The 22,845-nt window shown below is 46.0% G+C and overlaps 1 protein-coding gene across 6 annotated transcripts in view; it reads right to left on the bottom strand.

Moving 5' to 3' along the window:
- The window catches only part of Hm13 (histocompatibility minor 13), a 44,450-nt gene extending 23,223 nt beyond the window's left edge, over nucleotides 1-21,227 (bottom strand). For 3 of the 6 annotated variants that reach the window (XM_074074510.1, XM_020171968.2, XM_020171970.2), the window contains exons 1-4: nucleotides 20,914-21,226; nucleotides 12,122-12,220; nucleotides 5,322-5,404; nucleotides 103-191 (exon numbers count right to left, since the gene is read on the bottom strand). In XM_074074510.1, the coding sequence (XP_073930611.1) occupies nucleotides 103-191; nucleotides 5,322-5,404; nucleotides 12,122-12,220; nucleotides 20,914-21,096 (454 nt within the window). In that variant the 5' untranslated portion in view covers nucleotides 21,097-21,226. Of the gene's footprint in view, nucleotides 1-102; nucleotides 192-5,321; nucleotides 5,405-12,121; nucleotides 12,221-20,913 lie in introns of all 6 variants that reach the window. The other 3 variants (XM_074074509.1, XM_074074508.1, XM_020171969.2) reach the window with 2 other exon arrangements.
- Between the last annotated feature and the right edge of the window lie 1,618 nt (nucleotides 21,228-22,845).

Here is a 22,845-nt window from a genome sequence, read left to right as displayed (position 1 = left end):
TTCATCCTATCACCTATTTGGAGAACCCAGTATTGGAGAGACAAAGGGGGAGAAGACAGCCATGACACATCACAGGGGAAGGGGGAAGTGGGCAACACTGACCTTCCTTGTTTTCCCCAGAGCCCTGTGTGAAGAGCAGCTGATACTGTCGATTTGGGAAGTTGGCTGGAAAAAACTTATTCATGAAGGGGCTGGAAGGAAAGACAAAGCAAGTCGGCAAACAGCCCCCATGGGTAATCAGAGTTGACAAACCCATCAATACACATTTACTGCTGTCATCTTCTGATACCCTCACAGCTCCTCTGATAGGTAGGTTTCACTGTTCCCACTCTACAGATATGGAAACAGAGGCCTTACAGAATAGCTTTCCCAGGGTCACACACAGGGAGCCATTATCTGTGTCAAGATTCAAACCTAGATCTCTAAATTAGTGATTTTCATACTGCTTCTGTTACCACCAAACAAATGCAAAGCAGAGGCACATAGACTTGGTGTAAAAGCGTGTGAGAGTCAGGCATTCTCAAGTCTGGTCCATGTAGCACCTATATGAAAGTCTCTTGTCAAGAAACGCATTCCTTGACTCCTTTCCACACCCATCAAGTCTGATGACCTGACAGCCAACCCTTGCCACTCTATGATGTTTTTCTGCTTTCCAGCAACAGACTTGAAATTTTGCAATTGCAGCTGGAATCCATTAGCCAGATTAATCACAGCCCTCACATTCACTCCTACTATGAGACCTCTATTGCTCAGGACCAGTCCAGGCTCATCTCTAGAAGCATTCTCTCATATCCAGTATGCTCTACTTCCTAGTCAGGCAGGGAACCAGTTGTGAATTGTTCTTTTCTGGACCATCTTCAAAGCAAGTTAGCAAACCAAGGTCTTTTGGCCCAGCCTGGTCTTGGGGGTAGCAGTATTGTGGAATAGCTATCAGTCCCAGCAGCCCATCCCTAAAACTTGCTTTGCCACACACCAGCCATGTGGTCCAGGGGCTGTCACTTCACTATTTCTTTTCAGTCCTGGAGGTTGAATCCAGAGCCTCAGGCTTGGATTCACACCAGTGGCAGAGTCTTCCTGGGTTTGTTTCCTCACCTGTGTCAATGATTTCTGTGTAAAGTTGAGAAGTGAGATGCTCAGCCCAGCGTTGAGCCTGTAGCAGGCACATTTAAGAACTGTGAGCTTCTATCATGGTACAGTCTTTACAGCATGAGCTTGAAAGCATGTGGTGACATTTGATCAGACTGGTAATGGCTAATGAAGTGGGCACATCCAGGAATGATCCTACCAACTAAAAGGGACCAAGGCAAACCTAGACATGTCCAGACCACCATGGTAAAGGAAGGCACAAGGGAGTTCTCTTTTTAAATCCATGGTGGCTTGGAGAAGTATGTGGATTCAAAAACTATCTCCAGACCTCAGTTTCCCAACTTGTCAAACAAGTGATCCCTTATAGACTGCAGGGGCTGTGGTATAAATGAAGAGAGGTCTTGTGGACAGAGATGTAACAGGTTCAGGGCTGGAATCAGGAGTGGGTTTCTAAGGCAGGGCTCTGAAGAGGGGGAGGCAGAAGCTGGAATGGATGAGGCTGGATGATCAGTTTGCTGACATCACTTTTGGGGGAGTCTGAAGCCAGGGTGTATGTGTAGGTACAGGGAGAGGCAGAAAGGCAGCCTGAGGAGCTAAGGCCTTTATCCCAGCCTGGCTTATTCCTTCTCCACCTTCGTTCGGAGCTTGGTGCTCTGCTTTTCAACTAGCAGTGTGATGGTTAAGAGCATGGATTCTGGAGCCAAACTTCTAGGTTCCAACCCTAGCTCCACTACTTACTCGAGGTGTGATTTTGGAAAAGTTACTTAACTGTGCAACCAATTCCTCTTCTTGAACATTAAACAGTACCTTTCTTGGAGGATTATTAAGAGGACTAAGTGAGTGCTTGGCGCCCTCTGGGCTTAACTGCAACTTCAAGTATGAAATCTTTTAGATTGATGTCATTTTTTTTTTTTTGGTGCTGGGGACTGAATCCAGGGTCTGGCACATGCTAATCCTGTGCTCTACCACTGAGCTACACCCCCAGCCCTTTTTTATTTTGAGGCAGAGTCTCACTAAGTTGCCCAGACTGGCCTCAAACTTGTGATACTCCTGCCTCAGCCTTCTGAGTGGCTGAGATTGCAGGTGTGCACTATCATACCCAGCAGACTGATGTCTTTATTTTGAGAAGAGGGGATGCTGTATTATTCACGGGAAGAGTCATGATACCCGGCAGGTGTGAATGTGAGCAGTGGTCCTGTCTCATCATCCATCTTCATCCCACCAACGTCAGACATAGTGCTTGGGTGGTGTGTTGTAAATGCTTGGTGAACTACTCTGAATATACTTTTGTGGCGGGCAGACATTCATTCTGGCCCTCAATGACTCATGTCAAACCAAAAGTCACTGCCTCCTGCTAAGAAGCCACATCCTGGTGCCCTTCTCCTCTGGGGGGTAGAAGACAAAATGTTAATGAAACTAGATGTTGCCCTCCCCTCCTGGAGTGGCAGATTGGGCCTCTGTCCTTCAACAGTTAGCTCAGTCAGAGGTGATAAAAATAAGCCAAGCCTTTCTTGGCAAGAGGATGTCTGGATCTGGCTGAGCTTGAGTCCTGGTGACTACACAAGGTGAAGGCAGGTCATGTCCCTTCTCCCTAATACTCTGAGATGTGGTTTGTTCTCAGAGACACTTGAGGTGGGCAGGGAGTGAAGAGTGAGTCTGGTAGAGATCCAAGGAGAACTGCAGCCTGGGCTGGCACTGCTTGGGGCTCAGCTCTTTCAGCCTTTTGGCAGGCCTCTCCTCTGACAACCCTCAGATTCATGGAGAGAGGTGGGTAGTCCAACCTCTCTGAGCATTCTCCTCCCTTCATTTTTGCTGGCTTTGGAGTGAGACAGACCTGGGCTCAAAACTTCACTCTGCTCTTACCAGTCACGTAACCCTTTTAAGCCTGATTTTCCTGTTTCAGAACTTTGGGCCTTGTTGTGTAGATCCTGAGGAATGGCTGATTCTTAAATTTGCAGAAACAAACAGCTCATGGAAATTCCGACAGTGTAACTTTTTTTGAGAAGGTACTTAAGAAAACCCAATTTAACTGAAGAAGAGTCAATTCAATTTTTGGATCAACTCTCCAAAAAACATGATTAAATTAGAATCCCCCGTTGTAATGAAATTTTCACAGGATTTAGTTCTTTTCCCTGTAAAATTTATGCTAACGATTTCATTTGACATTTTCTGATTACTATCAAATTTTCCAGCGGACAGCTTTGACACTGTGTGGTGAGTACCCATCTGCCCATAGCCAACCATTATTTTTACAAGCTTTACTTTTCCCAGGTCAAATTTTATTGTTCTAAAACATAGTCTAGGCTTGCCTTGAACTTAAGATCCTCCCAATTCAAACTCCCGAGTTGCTGGGATTATAGATGTTGCCCACTGCACCTGGCTATTGGCTCTAAATTTTATTAAGAAAATGACTCATGGGTGGGTATGTGGCTAAGTGGCAGAGCACCTGACTAGTATGCATGAGGTCCTCCTGGGTTTGACCTTCAGCGTGCGCATACATACACAAACACACATACACACATACAGAGAGAGAGAGAGAGAGAGAGAGAGAGAGAGAATTATTATTCTGCTGCTGGAGGGGGTGAGGGGAACAGCATGGAGATTTGAACTCAGGGCTCTGTGCTTATCAGGCAGGAGTTCTACCACTTAAGCCACATCCTCAGAGTTTCTGTTAGTTTCTAGTTAGTGAATTTTACCATGTGCAGTTTTAATTGCTATTGTTTTTTTCTTTTCTTTTTTTCTGTAGTTCTAGGGATCAAACACAGAGCTTTAAACTTGCTAGACAAGTGCTCTACCACTAAGCTATCCCCCTAGCCCACTGCTGGTTTTATTTTTTGTTGATAATATTACTAAAAACTATGAATTGGCTAAAGACAGACCACTGTTTATTGGCTAACCTATAAGAAATTTGGGACATTGTCTCTCAGTTATTGCTCTAAATGGGGAAAAAAAAAATGACTTTGGTGTCAAAATGACAGAAGTTCAAAATACCCTGCATGGTCAGTTGGGTGGAGATATCATCTGTTTTGCAGGGTTGCTGAGATAAAGTGACATGTCAATTCCTTAGCACATAGCCTAACTATGGCTTTCAAAATATACTGGATTCTCTCACTTTGTGGTGAGGTTGGGCTGTGAGGAGAAGTGGGATCTCAAGCCTCTTGCAGATGCTGGGATGGGATGGGCTAGACTTGTGGGGGAGAGGGTGGAAGGAAGGTCCTTATCACCTAGTAAAGGAGAGGACCAGAGCCTAAAATGACTGCTTCCCACTCCTGCCCCAGGTCCTCATGAGTGCAGAGGTCTGTCCTATAAGCAGAGGTGACTGGGCCTGTTGCCATCACTCAGGTTCTTTGGGCCTTCATGTTCAGACTGGGGAACTGGACTAGAATTCTCCCAGAGGATTGGCTCTGGGGCCAGACCTGGGTTTGAATCCTGGCTCTATTACTTACTAGCTGTATGATCCTAGCAAACTTCCTACCCCTTCTGGGCTACACTTTCCATTAAAAGCAAAAGCTAATCACATAAGGTTGTCTGGCAGGTTAACACAGGTAACAGTAACAGTAGTAATAACAAAGGTAACAGTGACTGTATTTCTTCTTCTTACCCTTGTGGTACTGGGTTTGAACTCAGGCTCTTGTGCTTTAAGGCAGGCACTCTACCACTTAAGCCACATACCCAGCCCTCAGTTACTGAACATAGTAAGTGCAAGACACCATGCTAGAAGTTTTCTATATAACCCCAGGAGGAAGGTACTGTTATTTTCTTCCACATTCAGGAGGAAATTGAGACCAGAGAGATTAAGTAACTTGCCCAAGGTTACAGGGCTAGTAAGTGGCAGTCTGGATTCAAAGTCAGGTAGTTTATTGCAGAACCCGCACTCCTTAATGCTCTCTATACTGTTTCTCTCATGAAAAAAGCCAAAGTGTAGCTGAGCCTAGTGCCTGGAAAGTGCACTGGTTATCACCATCCCAGTACTGTGACAGTTACCAAGATATTACTATTCACAACCAACTCTCCCAAATGGATACTCTTATCAGTCCTTATAAAAGAAAACTGTGGCCCAGAGAGATTATGGTTTTCATCCCAGGTCACCTACAGTGCAACAAGGAAAAGATTCCCTTAGATTTTATAGCCAGATTTCACAGCTGGCTCTGAATGACACCAATGGTCATGATATCCAAGACCCTTTACTGGCTCCCGAGAAAGCTGCTTCAAATGCCGCAGAGGTGCCTTCTGACCTGATGGTGTGGGACAGGGCCAGGATTCCCAGCACGAAGAAATACATGGACAGCAAGAGGTTGATGTACTCCTGGGAGAATATCTGAGGCAAAATAAAAAAAAGAAACAGGAAGTCAGGGTTACCAGTGGTCACAAGGAAACCAGAGTCCCCACGCCTCTTCTGGAGGTTAGTCTCAGCCTTTGAAGTTAGGGGATGTTTAGGAAGCATCTCAGACACTAGGGGGCCTCTATCTTCTACAGCTGTGGGAAAGAGGGTGGACCTTTAAGCTCCCAAATGCACTGAGTGGCTCCATTATCTAGAGAGCATCAGTTATATTGTTTGGGCCCAGAGTCTTGCACTGTAGTCCTGGGGGGTGAGGGAGTCTTACGCAGAGACCCAAGAAAGCTGTCAGAACCTAGAATTCACTGATCCATGTATCCTTCTCCCTGCTCAAAAGTCTGGAGAGCTACTAGAGTGGCCACCAAAGCTGCAGACATGCTAGTTACAAGACATCTTGGTATGCTGCTCTACTCTCCACATCAGCTCTTCTGACCACTCTTCCTACAACCCTTCAAGTTAGGACAGTCGGCCCTGATAGCTGCCTCCTGTCATCTTATTGCCAGGTAAAACTAAGAAACATTCTGTTGCAACGCTCCAAAACTAACTGTCATGTTAATTCTTGATCCAGGGAAGGCTATGCTGTATCACTCCCCATCTGCTGCACTCTCTTCTGAATTTGGTACTGTGATGGTCTCTAACTGGGGGTGGGGATGGTGTGCTCCCATGTACGCCTGTTACAGAGTCGTTTAAACATCAGTCTGATTGGACCACTCCTGTTTTAAGCCCCACGATGGCTTCCCTCTGCTGCCAGAGGAAGCTGAAGGCTCACATCCTTGACCTGATCTTGCAGGCCCTTGTGCTGGCTGCTGCAGATGTGCTCAGTCCTGGTTTGTACATTGCCCTCATTCTACATGCTGCAGCCACACTGGCCTGGTGTGTGCTGTTAGGCTGCCTGTCTCTTCTCTCTCACCTAGGCCACCTCTACCCATCCATCCTCAGCTCTCAGCTCAGAGGAACTTTCCTTGGGTTGTTTCCTTGACACGCCCTCTCCCCCTAGCAATACAGCAGACATTTACTGGTTGTCTACTTGTGCAGGGCATCATGCTGAATGCTGGGGATGCAGCAAGGAATAAGGCCAGAGTTCATGTGCCAGTGAGGGAGAAAGAATCACAAAAGAAACAGTGATATACAATACACTATAAGGTGGTAATAGGCACTAGGAAAGCAAAGCAGGGCAAGGAGTTAAGAATGCAAGGGGAGAGCTGCTGTTTCACACAGATGGCTAGGGAGAGCCTTTGGAAAGGAGGACACTAGAGTAGAACCCTGAAGTGAGGGAACACACTGGAGAAACCCGGGGGAGACACCCGAGGCAGAGGGAAGGGCTGGTACAAATATGGGTGCTCATTTGTGTGTGCAGGGAATAGTGAGAACCTGGAGCTGAAGGACCATGGGGAAAGGATAAGGAGATGAAGCTGGGCAGCAAGAGGGAGCCACCCTCTACAGTGCCAGGAGACTGCAGATTCACCAGTGAGACAGGCCAGCACTAGACATGATCTGATGGCCTGAGAGGATCCCTCTGCTGCTGTGTAGAAGAGCCTACAAGGCAAGAGTGGAAGCCGAGTGTCCAGGGAGGAAGGTCCTGTATAACCCAGCAGAGAGAGCATGGTACCCTGGACGGGAGGGGAGGGGAGGCTGTTGAACAGTGCTGAGTCGGAGTGGCTGAGGATGATGGCTGATTTCTGGTTGAGGAGCAAGAAGATGGAGGTGTTGCTGTCTGAGATGGGGCTTGGGCAGAAGGGGCTTAGCCTGGCTGGTTCTTCTGTGCTTTCCTGGCACTAGAGACCTTGTCTTCACCCTTCACAGCTCTTCTCAGAGCCACTTCACGTTTATCTACATGATTGGTGTCTGTCTTTACCACTTAACAAGATGCTCCTTGGGGATGGGGACTGTTTGCTGCTTTTCTCTCTATAGTACAGGGCCTGATGTGGCAGGCTCTCAATAAATGCAGCAAGACTAATGGACAAACAAATCAGAGTCCCAAAACGTGAATGCTACAAGAACAAGACTCATGACATATTCTGTCCACAAAACACAAGAACTGTGTTTCATTTATAGAGATGTGCAGGTCCTTTAACATAGCATTCTTTCAATGTGAGCCTCTGGGACAAAAATCTGTCTTGGCCACACCTGTGAGCTCTGGTTGCTCTGACTATGTGGACCTGTGAATTGAGCAGCAAGACTCACATTCCTTTGTGTTGGCAGCTAGAAAGTCAGGGGTACAACTATGGGCTTTTAATGGTAAGAATATGTTTTTAGACCATAGTGTCTGGGTAAGGTTCCCCACCCAAGGTCTTCTTCAGTTTTCTTCTTCACCCTAATTTCTCCCTGTTTTTCTTTTGCCACTGGATTTAATTTTTTTTAAGACAGTATCTTGCTATGTATGTAGCTCAAGTTGGCCTCGAATTTATGATTCTCCTGGCTCTATTCCTTGAGTGTTGAAATTATAGGCATGTGCTAGTACATTCTGTTTTGGATTTAATTTTTGTAAGTTGTCTCAAAGCAATTAGTTTTAAATGAAGCTGAGATAAAGTAAATGCTATAAAGTAAATATTACTGTATTAAAAAATTTTAAAACCTCACATTTTTCTGATGCATCAACATCCCCTCACAAATAGGCTGAGAACACCCTGCCAGGTGAACAGGTGGACCAGTATGGTAAGGCTGGTTCCTGCTACAAGTTCTTTTGCCCTCACCTCAACTGTGACCTAGTGACATTTAAACACACAGTGAAATCTTCTCATGCCTTCTGCTTGTGTTCTTTGCATTAACTGCCAACACAGGCACCTGCCCAGTTGTTCTTCCTCCCACCTTTTTGGATGAACCTACTCCCTGGAAGTGACTCCCACACAACCTTATATTAAGCCCTGTGTGTGAGTGTAATGAACCTTGTACTTGCACATGCCCCTCTGGGTGGGAGCTTCTTGCCTAGCAAGTGTGAAGCTCTGAGTTCAAACCCCAGTACAACAACAACAAAAAAGGTTCACAACCTTTGCTGCCAGAAATTCCTTTCAGGGAAGGGGATCTGATCTAAGGAAAGAGTACTAAGTACTTAAAACATATGATGCAGTCTTGTGGCAAGAGGCTGGGTATATATTCCTGCACTTAGCACAACAGAGTTTTGAGAAATGTCCTCCACAAACCAAGTCAGAAGCAATGGGCTGGCAGTGCAGAGCCACAGGGAGGCCTCAGAAGTACAGGTGGAGGGACAGGAAGCAGAGGGAGACACAGTGCACAGTTCTAAGTATGGCAGCTCAACTCTCTTACACAAAGAGACATCAACACACCAAACATATAGAGCAGGGACCTCTGGTGGAGAGGGAAATGGAGGTTGGCATTACGGGTAAAGGGGAAGACACAAAGAAGGTGGGTCTGAGATTTGTAGGCTGTGAACCAAGGCATTTGATACATTCAGCTATTCACCTGAGGTCCAGGAAAAAAAGAAAAAAAAAATTGGTGAATATGCAAATGTTATTTGGTGCATCCTTTCCTTTTTTTTTTTTTTTTTTTGGTGGTACTGGGGCTTGAACTCAGGGCCTTATACTTGCTAGGACTGCTAAGCAGGTGCTCTTACCACTTGAGCACTCCACCAGCCCTTTTGTTGTGATGGATTTTTTTCGAGATAGGGTCTTGTGAACTATTTGCCGGGGCTGCCTTTGAACCTCAATCCTCCTGATCTCTGCCTCCTGAGTAGGTAGGTTTATAGATGTGAGCCACCGGCGCCTGACTATTTTCTGTATTTTTTGAGACAGGGTCTCTCTATGCAACCCAGGATAGCCTTGAACTCAAGATGCTCCTGCATTCAGCCTCCTGAGTGCTGGGATTCCAGCATTTGCCACCAAACCAAGGATAAAGAAGTTTTTTTTTTTTTGGCAGTACTGAGGGTTGAACTCAGAGCCTTATGCTTGCTAGGCAGGCATGCTACTACTTGAACCATTCCCCAGTCCTTTTTGTGTTGGTTATTTTTTTTCCTTAATCAAAACTCTGTTGAAAAACTGACAGAGAATAGGTCATTGTTGTATATCTTGCAAAACCCAACATAATTACCTTTCTTGGTTGGATTCCCAAACTTATAAGACTTTCTGTGAGAAAACATGATCTCGGGAATGTGTAAAGACCACTAGTGTGGCTTTCTTCTCAATGAACATTGTGCCAGTCATTTCTGAGACAGGGTCTTGCTTTATGCTCAGGCTGGCCTGAACTGCGATCCTATTTGTGCCTACTTGTGTAGCTGGAACAACAGGCACTCTCCACCACACCCAGTCACTGGTTGACATGGGGTCCTCCAAACTTTTTTTTTGTAGGGGGAACTGGGCTGGCCTCAAACCTTGATCCTCCTGATCTCTGCCTCTTGAGTAGCTAGAATTACAGGCATGAGCCACCGCGCTCAGCTTTAAAGAGTATTTTTGACTCAACGATGAAGGACTGATGCAATGGGAAGCAGACGTTAAAAATTATGCTTTTGTTTCATCCACTCTCTGGTAAAGACAAAAAATTTTGGTGCTAGCTAACATAGCTGAATAGAGGGAAACTAGCACACTTGTAAATGCTAGTAGGAATATAAAGTGGTGCAGTCTTTTTGGAGGCCAATTTGGCACTATCTGGGCTAGGGAGGTATCTCAGTAGAAGAGCATGTGCTTGGTATGTGTGAGGCCCTAGGTTTGATTTCCAGCACGCACACACACACACACACACACACACACACACACACACACACAATTGGTACTATCTGTCCAGTTACAAACCAAGACTGTAGATATACTTGAAGAAAATATAAGCATGTACCAATTTCAAAATATGTGATGAAAATGTTCACAGAAGAACTGCTATGATCTCCAACACTCAACACAACCAAATACCCTCAGGGGTACCTCATAAACAGAACCATGAGTAGCTGTTAAAAAAAGAATCAGGTAACCAGGCACTAGTGGCTCACACCTATAATCCTACGTACTTGGGAGAACCAAGGTTCGAGGCCGACCTGGGCAAATAGTTCAACAACCCCCATCTCCAAAATAACCAGAGGAAATTAGCTTGGAGATGTGGCTCAAATGGTAGAGCACCTGCTTGCAAGTAGGAAGCCCCAAGTTCAAAACTCCAGTACCACAAAAATAATCAGGTAGATTTGATTGTGCTGATATAAAAATACCTTCCTGGTAAGATTAAGTTGATATATGTATTAAGTTCTTTTGGCTAGGTGCAGTGGTTCAATCCTGTTAACTCTAATTACTGGGGAGTTGGAGATCAGGAAGATCATGGTTTGAGGCCAGTCCACACAAGAAATTTGATAGACCCCACCCCAACTAATGCTTGGATGTCTGCCATCCCAGCACAGGAGGGTCATGGTCTCGGCCAGCATAAGCTTAAACCAATACCCTATTTTAAAAATAACCAACACAAAAAGGGCTGGTGAAGTGGCCCAAGTGGTAGAGCACCTGCCTAGCAAGCAAGAGACTGATTTCAAATTACAGTACTGCCAAAAAAAAAAAAAAAAAAAGCCATGCACCTAGATCTATGAATAAGAGATTCATAAGAAACTACATTGGGTAGAGGATTATGGTTTATCTGCACCTTTCCTTAGGTTGAAAAAAAATTATTTTGTCTTTTTGTGGTGCTGGGACTTGAACCTAGGGCCTCATACATGCAAGTACTCCATCACTAAACTACATATCTAGCCTTGAAAAAAAATTTAAACCATATTCCTGCACGTTGAAAATACAAATTAAAGCCATCATTGAGGACTGGGGGCATGGCTCAACTGGTAGAGCACTTCCCCAGTAACACATACACACAGACAGACAGACAGACAGACAGACACACACACACACACACACACACACACACACACACACGCGCCATCCTTGAGTAATTTTCAATGTCTAGGAAAAAAGTGCTTGTGAGGTACTATTAAAAAAACAAAGAATACAACATCACAGTTAAAATTATATTAAAAATATGCTTATTAAAAGCCTGGAAGGAGAGACAGCAGACATGGCAAATGGTTAACAGAGTACTGTGTTCTCTTTCTTCGACACACTTTTCTATGTTTTCTGCATATATTTTATAATCAGAAAATAGTACAGTTATATCTAAAAAAAGAAAAGGCTTAAGGAGAGTTTGCGGTAACATGAGAAAATGCTCACGATGTTGTCAATGTGAAGTGAATGAAGCAGCTACAGACCAAATCCACCATGTGGCCACAGCCATGGAGAGACCATGCACGGGAAAACGTGGACACACCTCCAAAGGGAAACTGTGACTGTCTCTGCAAGTGGGGTTTTGGATGGCTGTTGTTTCACCCTTTTTACTTTCCTGTGTTTTCCAGGTTTTCAACACTGAGCCTGTGTAACTTTTATTTGGAAAATAAACCTCGATAAATTAAAAAAAAAAAAAAAGAAAAAAAAAAAGGCGATTAGTATGGTAGAGGTGTGTCTGTGACACAAACTATACCCCAGCCCAACATAAATAGTACAATGAGACCAGACCAGAACAAAACACTACATGGAGAAAAGAAAGACTGGTGGGAAAGGGATATAAACACTGACAGCAGTTGTCCCTGGCTCATGGGTCTATGGATGAATTATTCATTTCTACTTGGTCTTTATTTTCTATTAATGAACATGCATGGCCCCTGTGATGGGAAAAATAAAATGAAATAAAATCATTTAAACCAAATGACACCACAGGTAGCAAAAAACTTACTTTGAAAAACAGATACAGCCCCAGCAGTGTGCAGCTGGCGATGATGGGGAAGCGGGCAGCGTCCCGACTGGTGATGGTTTCGGGCATGTCCGAGGCATTCTAGAGGAAAGAAGAAAGGTGCTGCTGAGTTGGGGCAGGGGGTCTGAATAGTGGTGGAATGAGATGCTTCAAAACCTCATTTGTCTCTTCCCTCCTTGGTTATGGTCCAGTCACTGCCTCAGGGGTTCCTGCCTCAAGGCTTTAGCTAATGCTGTTCTCTCTGTTCCAGAGGCTGCCCACCTCACAACTGGGCAAGATACTTCCATCCCATCATTTTCCCATTGAGACTTGGACCCTGACTAAGACAGTCCAGGGAGAACCCAGGGTACGTGTGGTGTACCTGGGAGAGTGGAGCTATGGCAGAGGCAATTACAGCATGTGACAACCGTGAGAAAAAGCCTTGGAAACTGGTAACACTAGATTTCATGAAGAAAACTGCATTCGTTTTGTTTTTGAGACAGGGTCTCACTACGTAGTCCAGGCTGGCCTCAAACTTTCAATCCTCCAGCCTCAGTCTCCCACATGCTAAGATTACAGGTATGAATGCACCATCCCACCTGGCTCCTGTTACCAATTTTCTTATGGGTCAGCTAAGAGGGAGCTATGGTTAGTCTTTTACCCAGCAGGTAATGAATATTATGAATTGAAATATAACAAAACTGACAAAGGTTCAAACTGCACATGGGAAGACACAAATTGCAGGAAAAAGCTAAACTTAAAATTCAAAAAATGTGATTGGGAGACCTCACTACAGTGAAGAGAAAAGCCACAATTAAATTTACAATGGTGGATGCTATGGTTGGTAAGGTGATATAAGTGTAGAGCTGAAAGGATACTTACGTGAAAAAGGACAGAACGCAATAAAAAACAATTTCACTGTTGTAAAAACGGAAACTGAAAATGCAGTAAGAGTGTTACATAGGAATTCAGTCACCTTCACAGAATGCATGCCAAAGATTTTCTAATGAAAACTCACTAGTGGTAGTACAACCCTGTATTAAAATGTGTGCTGAAAAGCTCTCTATGTGCCCTCCCTCTTCTAGTCAAAATCCTCACAGTCCTCAAGCCCCCCCCCCCCCCCCGTGTCCTGCCCTGAAGCCCTTCCAGGTTTCCCCACTAGGATAAGCTTTCTCCCCAAAGTTTTCTTTTGAGGTAGGGTCATACTATGTGTGTCTAGGCTGGCCTTGAATTTGCAATCCTTTTGCCTCAACCTCCTGAGTAGATGGGATTACAGGTGTGTTTTTTCCACTGTGTTATGTCTTGGTTACCTAAAGTCCCAGCAGTGGAAGATTAGACTTCTGCTTATGCCAAAGTGAAATTCTCTCCACAAAAGAACAGGTTCTCAGAGGGCCTGAGATCCCAACACCACCACATCTGCCTTGTTAACAGGCATCCCTGGGAGAAAGGACCACATACAGTTCTGCAGTCTCACCAATAGTTTGGCTTATAGCTGGCTCTTAAAAACCACCAGGGAAAAACATACTAAGAGGGGAGCCACCTGGAGAGGATGATTTTGGCTCAGAGACTCTTCTGCCCTGAGGTGAAAGATTGGAAAGGGCAAGGAGATGGGAGTCTAAGGCAGCAAGAAAGTGACCACTAGGAGAGGGAGGTGTGGGGAACAGAGATGTGTACATACCATCAGCTTGAGTATAACCCTATTTGGCCTTTTGGGGGGTACAACTTGGCTGGATGCATCAAATCATAATTTGCACATGACCAAGGGCACAAAGAGAAGATGCACTGAGCTCCAAATGGCTCTTAGCCATAGGGAAAAACAAGTTCTTTTTTTTTTTTTTTTTGCAGTGCTGGAGATTGGACCCAGGGCCTCACACATTAGGGTAACCACTCTGCACCTGAGGAACATCCCCAGCCCCTCATTCAACCTACAGTAAAACAAGATTCTTTTTCGTCCATCAGAATGGCAAGCGTTCATACTTGGTAATGTACTGAGTCGGTGAGCTGTGGGGAAAGAAAGGGCCCATTGGTCTTCCTGTAGAGGTAACTTTGACTACGCAAATTCCACTTCTGGGAATTTTTCCTACAGGTAGAACTCACACAAACACAAAAAGATGCATGTAAGACAGAAGAGCGCCTGCTTAGCAAGTGCGAAGCTGAGTTGAAACCCCAGTACTGCAAAAAAAAAAAAAAAAGGAGGCATGGTGGCTCATACTGTAGTCCTAGATTGGGAGGATGGAAGTCTGAAGCCATCTTGGGCCAATAGCAAGATCCCATCTCAACCAATAAAAGCTGGCCAGGGCATGGTGGTACGTGTCTATTACCCCAGCTATGGGGAAGCCTAAATAGTGGTCCAGGCATAAAGCAAGACCCTACTCGAAAAATACCTAAAGCAAAAACATCTGGCATCATTGCTCAAGTGCAAGGCCCTACCTTCAAACCCCATGTTACCCCCTGCCCCCAGCCCACAAAAAATAAATCCTAGGTATTCACTGCTGTCAATGGCCTGCTGGATAACTGAGGCAAGTTATTTGCTCTCTGAGCCTCAGTTTACTCATCTGTCAAACAGGATGTCAATCTTTAGCTTCACTTACCTCAAAAAGGGGCTGAGAGGTTTAAATCAAATGCTATGGGATGTGAAATAGCTTGGAAAACTACAAAGTACTGTGACCACCATGTGACAGGCTGTGATTATCAGTGAGAGGCAAGTGAGGAGGCCCTTAACCAAACTCCTATATGAGGGGCCAAAGAGGCCAGGCCCAGGCTGAAGGACATCCTCCTTTCTGAAGCCACTGGAGGCAGCTTTGTGTGAATCACTCTCTGGCAGCTATGCCAGGAGGTGGGGTGGGGCCAGTTTTCTTCTGTCTTCACTGCCAGCCCCTGGTTTCTGCTTTTGGCAGTAGTGTGTGATGAGACTTGGACAAGTACCTTGCCTGCTCTGTGCACCTCCACAAGTTTAATACAGCAGTGTGGGTATAAAATAAATCAGATAGCTCCTGATCTTGAAGAGTTCCCAGGCAGACAGGCTCACACCCTGGCAGGTAAACAGACTATTATAATGCAGTGGAATGTGTGACAAGACAGACATGCACACTGATTCAATAAATGGTAGAACACTAAGTAGCTGAGAGGGTTCAGGCCAAGAGGCCCAGCCAGACTCCCAGCTGTAGGGAGGACTCTGGGAAAGTGATTTTCTCTCTTAGAGCCTCAGTTTCCTTGGCTGTAAAATGAGCTGCAAGGATTCCCATTTCTGCACTGGAAGTACTTAGCACTGTGACTTGAGTAATCATTCAAGCTGTATATGCTATTTGTAGTATCATTATTATGTACAAGGAAGTCACAAGCAGGCAGACAAGACACTATTTCTCCAGGAAAATAAGAAGTGTCTCAGGTGGCTAGAGCAGATGCCACTTAAGGCTTTGAGAGGCAGGCACAGGTCCTGCTATGCAGCTGGAGGCAGACAGATGCTAACTGAGTTGAGTTTATCTTGTGTATAAGGGAATGGAGTGCTTATCGGGCAGAGACGTGCACATAAGAGTCTCAGGGCTTGAAAGCACACAGAGGCCTCTGTGGCTTCCCCTGCAAACCAATGCTACAGCTCATTTCCACAAATCCTTTTCACTTCAGCCCAGTACTCAGGCAGGAAGAGGCCTAACATTACTCGATGACAAACCAAGGGTGGACAGATGCTCCACCAAATAGCGGAATCTGGTCTCCTCTGTGGGTGACTTATAAACATCTCCTTCGCAGTGCTGAGTCAGAGCTGGAGACTTGCAATCTGACTGGCAGTGATAGTAGCAAAGGTAACATTTGTTACCAACTGTCCATGGGCTAAGCAGTGTTTTGGGTGCTTGGTCTTGGCTCCTATTTACTAGATGAGCTCCACCTTTCCTATCTGAAAGTTTCTGATGGAAGTTTGTAAGAAGACGATGCTCAGGAAGGCAGTAGCCTTCCTGTGGGGACAGAATCCTGAAGGTAAAGAACGTTAATCTCTAGTCACAAAAATCCTGAACCATTAGGCTTCTCTACCATTTTGACTTTGGATTTTAAAACCGAATACACTTAATGTAGATACAGTAACTCCTGGAACACAAAACATAACTAAAGAATGGTAAAACAAGCTGACACAAATAACAGAAGTAAATTTAGCCTCCATTGGCATTCTGGATGTTCAGTTATCAGGGCGGAAGCAAAAGCAGTTAAGGGAAGACAGATGCCCGGCTTCAAGCCACTGGCACAGCTTGAGCTCTTAGAGTAAGTACTGCTTATAGCCGTGCCCTAGAAGTGATCTGGAATTCCTGGGCCATTCTGTTCCTGTCATCCCAGCTGGAGACACCAGGCTTTCCTTTACTTATGTCCACAGTCACTCACTCACTTCGCCATGATTCTGCCCCCTGAACAGTTCCTGAACTCACCTACTTGGGCGCCATGGCTACCTTCACAACTGCACCAGCCTTCTTACCCCTCTACCATCATCTACCTAGTTGCAGAGAGCTCTCTCTAAAGTCTACACCTGCTGGTAGCACAGGCCTGCTTGTAGACTACTACACAGCCATCAAACAAGAAGCAAGGACCCTGCTGTTGGTAGAGTAAACTCATCTCTCTATGCTGAATCGTTTTTTAAAATTGAAGTAAAAAAATGGAGATAGTCTTTGACTCAGCAAGTCAATCTAGAGAAATTTATCCTACAAACAAATATACTAAATGTATAAGGATATTCATTTTAGCATGGTTTGTGGTAGCCAAAGACTAGGAGGGCCTGCCTCAGCCTTTTGATTGTGAATTTGCATTTCTCACAAGTTCCCTGGTGATGCTGAAGATGTGGGCCCAGGGCCTGCCCTCTTGATAATCAGAACAACTGTGGGGCACAGTGGGGTACTACACAGCTGTTAAAGAACACGACTGTATCATACATATAAACATGATTGGGTATCTTCAACATGTATTTGGTGAAAAAAAGGTGTAGAAAAGTGTAACAAAATATGCTATGTAACAAAAATGGGGGAAAAGCATAGTCTTATTTATTTGAAAAGGCACAGGATCTCTGGGGATGGATAGCTAAGAAAAAGATGACAAGGGCAGTCTGGAAAGGGAAACTGGTGTGGGAGGAGACTTTCTTTTTTGGTGGGACTGGAGTTTGAACTCAGGCCCTTGCACCTGCAAAGCAGGTACTCTACTTCTTGAGCCATACCTCTAGCCCAGGAGAAGACTTTTATTTGGACCTTTTGAATTCTATACCAGGGGCATACATTACCTATCCTCTCTGTCATAGAAGGACGAGGTAGATCTAACATAGAAAAATGACTAATACATTTTGTTAAAGAAAAACAAAATCAAGTAGCAGAGCAATATATACTGTATAATCCCACTTTTATAAAATTAAATTTGCAGGTGTAAATATACACAAGCATATACATATTATGTTTGTATGCATACACAGAAAAAGTTCTGGAAGGTGGGCTGGGATGAAGTTTGCTGGCAGAGTGTGTGCTTAGCATGTGTAAGGCCTGGGTCCAATTCTCAGAACCACAAAAAAGAAAAAGCTCTGGAAGGTTGCACACTAAGTAGCAAAGTGGGTTATTTCTAAGTAGTATCAAGACTTTTTCTTTATATTTGGCACTGCCTGAATTTTTTATAAGTATGTAGTATTTTTGTCACTACTAAGATTAAGCACTGTGAGCTAGGTGTGATGGCTCAAAACCTGCCATCCTGTCTACTCAGGGAAGCACAATTAGGAGGACTGTGATCCAGTCCAGGACAGCCCCAGCATAAAGTGAGGCACTATCTCAAAATAACCAACACAAACTGAGCAGGGGACATGGATCAAGTGGTAGAGTGCCTGCCTAACAAGCATGAGACCCCGAGTTCAACCTCCAGTACCGGGGGGTAGGGAGGGGAAGGTTAAGCACTGTGTTGCCTTCAGGATTTCTTTTCCTTGGAAAGGGTGCCAGCTCCCTCAGTATCTTGCTGGGGTGTCCAAGGCCCTCTCTTGGGTTCTCATCTCACTTCTCACTGGTCCCCTCTCCTGTCTGCTGAACGCTCATTCATTCATGCAAAGACACCTGTTGCCTCTTCCAGGAGGCACAGCAGAATTCACTGTAGTTGGCTGGTCGCACATCTCTTTCTTGCTCCACCATTCCTGGTACCCAGGCCAGGACCTAGCACAGAGCAGAAACCCAGTCCTGTTGGCTGAGGGGCTCCTCTGTGCTTCAGGCCAAAAGCCTCTGAACCAGTTCAATGTGTAGCTAGTGCTTGGGCAGGATTTGCTCTGTCCTGGGAACACAAGTCTCCTAACAGGGTGAGCCCCTCCCAGGCTACTTCTTCCTAATCCCCTGCCCTACACACTCCATCTTCTCCTAGAATTTCACAGTGTGCCCTGCCTATTATGGACACTTTGATCCCAGAGGAATTCTGTACTCCCATATCCTCTCACAGCTGGCTCTGGGGTCTTAATACCAGTTGGAATCCCAATCTCCCAGGTACCTCACACGTACTTTTCCCTCTTTGCTAAATGGCCAGGGAAATGACAGGGTGGAAAAAGGAATGGTTTGGTCTGTACTTCCCCTTGGCCCAAATATTACTTGTGTGGATTTTCAGAAGCACCTGTATCAAAGATAGCACCTGGTCTAGGAGAAGGCACACCTGGTTCTGCCCCTAAATGGCAGAATGACTTTCAGGAGTCATTCTTTGACCCTAGGCTTTTCTAGGGGTAACAAAACTGGTTCTGCCTGCCACACTCACACGCTGTGAGTATCAAAGGGGGAAATGGTTTAATAAACTTTAAAGCATCCTGGTTACTGGTAGTGGGAGACCACAAATGAATGGTCACATTCAGTTGCAGTTTCAGAGTCTTTCAACCCTGCTTCCCTGCGGGAGATGCTTAGGGCAGATAACTGAAGTTAAGGATCTCTTCTAGCTATACCTTCTGCCTCAGCCACACCATACCCTCAGCTGTCTCCTGAACTGCCTTCATATCTTCCAGCCTTAGTAACTCCCTCTTTCCTGGTTTCCCCTGCTTAGAATGCTCTCTCCTGGCTGGAATTTTTCATCTCCATCATAGCTCAAATCTACCTCCAGCACAAAGTCCCTCTACCCTGCTCCAGGCCTGCTTGGCCCTCCTCTGCAACCCTGCAGCACTGGTTGCATTTTAATCACAGGTGTAGTCATCCTTGCCTCACTCATACTCCTGAGCTCCCAGGTGACAGGACTCTCACCAACACATCATTGCAGCACCCCCCAACCCTAGACAATAGTGGAAGTTCAGGAAATGCTGGTGTCTGGAAGGTGTTTTCTGAAGAAATGAGTGATCCACTTCCTGAAGGTACCAAGCAGAATTACTCAAGACAGTCCAGGAGCCACTCAGATCAAAACACCCAACTTCATGTTGTGTTGCTCTCTGCTGCCTTTGTCCTGGTCTATTTCTGCCTGACAGGCCTGGTAGAGAGGCTAAGGCCACCTGAACTCTGCTCAGAAGAGAAAGGAAAGTGGGTCACACCCGAGCCTCTCAGCTGATGCCCTGCCTGACTGTTCTCCCTTGTGTCTGACTATAGACACAGCCAGAAGGGGGTTCTCTACTCTTGGGAAGAAAGGTGGCAGCCCTCAGCCACTGCCAAAGTTGGGTAATGTTTTGAGAACCTGAGATGGAGCAGTTTCAAAAGTGGCAGCTGCTTTGAGGGCCTGCCCTCTCTGGGTTAGGCAGCTTCCGCTTGAGTCCATCTTCAGGTGGGGGAGGAGCAGCGGGGAGTTGTACATTAAGAGGCTTCTGGGGCCCCAGAAGGTGCCAGGAAGTGAGAACCCATTGTAGTCCTCTTAAGTATCCAATCAGACAGATGTCAAGGAAGGCCCAGTCTCACTAGAGAGGCCAACAGTGGCTCAGTTACTCAGCCAGAAGGTCCGACTTGACAGAGGGCCTGCCTTAGGGGAGTGGGAAGAAAAACTACTTTTGAGGTAGGGTTGGGGGCTGGGATGGGAACACAGCGGTTAGGAGCAGGGTCTGGGCTTTGACTAGGATAATCCAAGGTTAGGAGATAGTAAGGGAGAAGAAAACAACAAAAGGAAGGGTCTGTGCCTGATTAAAAAGTGGAGGCACCAAGGTGCCACATTCTGAGGAGCTGGCTGACTGGAATTGGTTCCAGAAAGTGAAACAAAGGACGGGAGGGTGAGCTGGGGCTAGATTCCTGGTTTTGCGGGTTTTTTTTTTTTTTTAAATTTGGTAGGGGCAAGAGCCTGGAGTTCTAGGGGATCACAGAAAGGACCATAATTCCAGGAGAAGACAGGAGTCAGAACCTAAGGATGGTCTGGATGCCAGAAATAGTCCTAGGTGAGGCCAGGCAGGGCTTCCAACAGAGGGAGGACAAGAGATGGTGCCATTCTGTTCTCAGGACCATACTCATCAGGTACAGACTAGGGCTGACTCAGAGCCGGGGACGGGGTGACTGTTCCAGGTGGGATAAGAACATCTTGCTGTTGACCGGTAACAGCAGAAGGTGGGGCTGGTCTGGCTGGGTGAGAGTCGTAGTGAGGGTGGGCTCACAGTGTTCAGAGTTACGGCATGATGCAGAGAGCCATGTGCTAGGGACAGGTAGAAATCTGTTCCTATTTGAGGAGGTGTCAGTACCAAGTTCAGGGGTCAGTGCCCAGATTCTGAGACACCAAAGGCCAGCTCCCGATGGGGACGCAGGGCGGAGGGAACGGTGACCAACAATGGGAAGGGTCCATGAAGGGTCTTCTGGGTAGGGGATGTGCCAAGCCTGTCTGGGGTCGGGGCGGAATGCGGCCGGCTTGGCCGCCGACCCTACCTTGCCGCGGGCACAGCGCACGGAGCGCAGGGAGCCGAAGAAGATGGGCAGCAGCGCCATGAGCAGGAGGCTGCCGTAGGCCAGCGCGATGCCCTCGGGCGTGGAGGGCGGCCGCGTCGTGACGTTGGCTGGGCCGCCTGCCTCGGTGCTGCCGTTGTGCGGGTCGCTGACGGCCGAGTCCATCGCGAGGCTGCGCTCGGGCTCCGACTCCAGCTCTGGCCGCTGCAGCAGAAAAAGCAGATGGAGGGACGGACGCTGCGGAGAAAAGCCACGTTCCCCTAAAGCAACAGGAAGTGACGTGCCTCCCTCGCCGGCCCCCGCCGCGCACACTCGCACACGCACGCGCGCGCGCCCACGTCTCCCCGCCCGCCCGCCCTCTAGTGGCGGCGGAGGGCGGGGCGGCCGGTTGCTAAGCAACGTGCGGGCTGTCGGGAAAGGAGCTCTGGACCACTGTGGCCAGCATTCGTCAGAGAGAGGCCTGAGGACCAAGTCCCTAGTCCCAGTCTATTTCTTCAATCCCAGGCTGTCCTACTCGCCACAAATCCTCATTCTCCAACTAGGAATCTGTTTATTACGCACGCATGCTTTCATCTAATAGTCAATTGTTCATTCCCTCCTTAAATATTTATTGGGTGTCCCACTATGCCAGGCACTCTCCTAGGGTCTGAGGACACTAATGTGAACAAGACAGGCAAAAGTTCGTCCCTGTCCTCATGAAGCTTGCATTTTAGGGGACAAGGTTGTGAAGACAATAAATAAAATGTAAAATCTAAACTATAACGTTCTTAAAATATAAAAATGTCAGTGTATAGTTAAGTGTCATATAGCATGTTAATGCAGATAAACAATTTAGAGAAAAACAGAGCAAAAATAGCTTAAGGAGTATGTGGGATTTGCAAATGTATTAAATGCCTGCCATGTACCAGACAATAAGCCCTTACCAGTCTGTAACCCCCTACAGTTTATAAGGTTTTTATCACAATTAGAAGGAACTAATTACTTAGGTTACTTTCAATATCTGCCACTTGAGCCACCCCACCAGTCCTTTTTTGTGTATTTTTTTTGGTGGTACTGGGGTTTGAACTCAGGCTTCATGCTTGCCAGGCAGGCATTCTACCAACTGAGACACTCCGCCAGCCCTGTATTGGTTATTTTTGAGATAGAATCTTGGGAACTATTTCCTGGGCCGGAGTGCAATTCTACTGATCTCTGCCTTCTGAGCAGCTAGGATTACAGGTGTGAGCCATCAGCACCCAGTTTAGTATAGTTTTATTTATTTATTTATGTCAGGATTGAGGCTCTTGAACTTAGGGCCTTGCACTTGCTAGGCAGGCTTTCTACCCTTGAGCTACTCCTACAGCCCTTGTATTGGTTTTTACAACAGAAAGCTTAACATATGCATGTGATAAAAATTCAACAGATCAAAAGGGTACATTTTTTGTGTTCCTGTCCAGCCTTCCTGAAGCCACCTACTCTTAATAGTTTTTTATGCATCATTCTAGAACATTTCCCAAGCAGTTTTAAGCACATATATTTATTTATCAACACCTTCATTCAGCAAATTATACCCAGTACATATGTGATGTGGTGCTAGACTCTGGGATTCTAGGTTTTATAGATGAAGCCCACGTGGAGCTAGGCAGTGAATGACAGAAGGAAACTACCTCCCATAGAGTCTTCAAAAGAGGCCTGACACCTAAAGGAGAAGGGAGGAGTCAGTAGATGGATAAGAATTCCAGGTAGAGGGGCTGGAGATGTAGTTCAGTGGTAGAGTATTTGCCTGCCACGTGAGTTTGATTTCTGGGACTGGGAAAAAAAGAATTCCAGTATCCTGAGGTGAGGAAGGGCTCAATGAGCTAGAGGAACTGAATGATGTTTGGAGGGAAGAGAAAGGGGGCAGATGGTACAAAATGAGGTCAGATTGGCTGGCGT

This window comes from Castor canadensis, chromosome 5, assembly GCF_047511655.1.
Source record: "Castor canadensis chromosome 5, mCasCan1.hap1v2, whole genome shotgun sequence".
Lineage (NCBI taxonomy): Eukaryota > Metazoa > Chordata > Mammalia > Rodentia > Castoridae > Castor > Castor canadensis.
The sequence above is the reverse complement of the archived record's forward strand: the minus strand, read 5'-3'. Positions and strand labels throughout refer to the sequence as shown.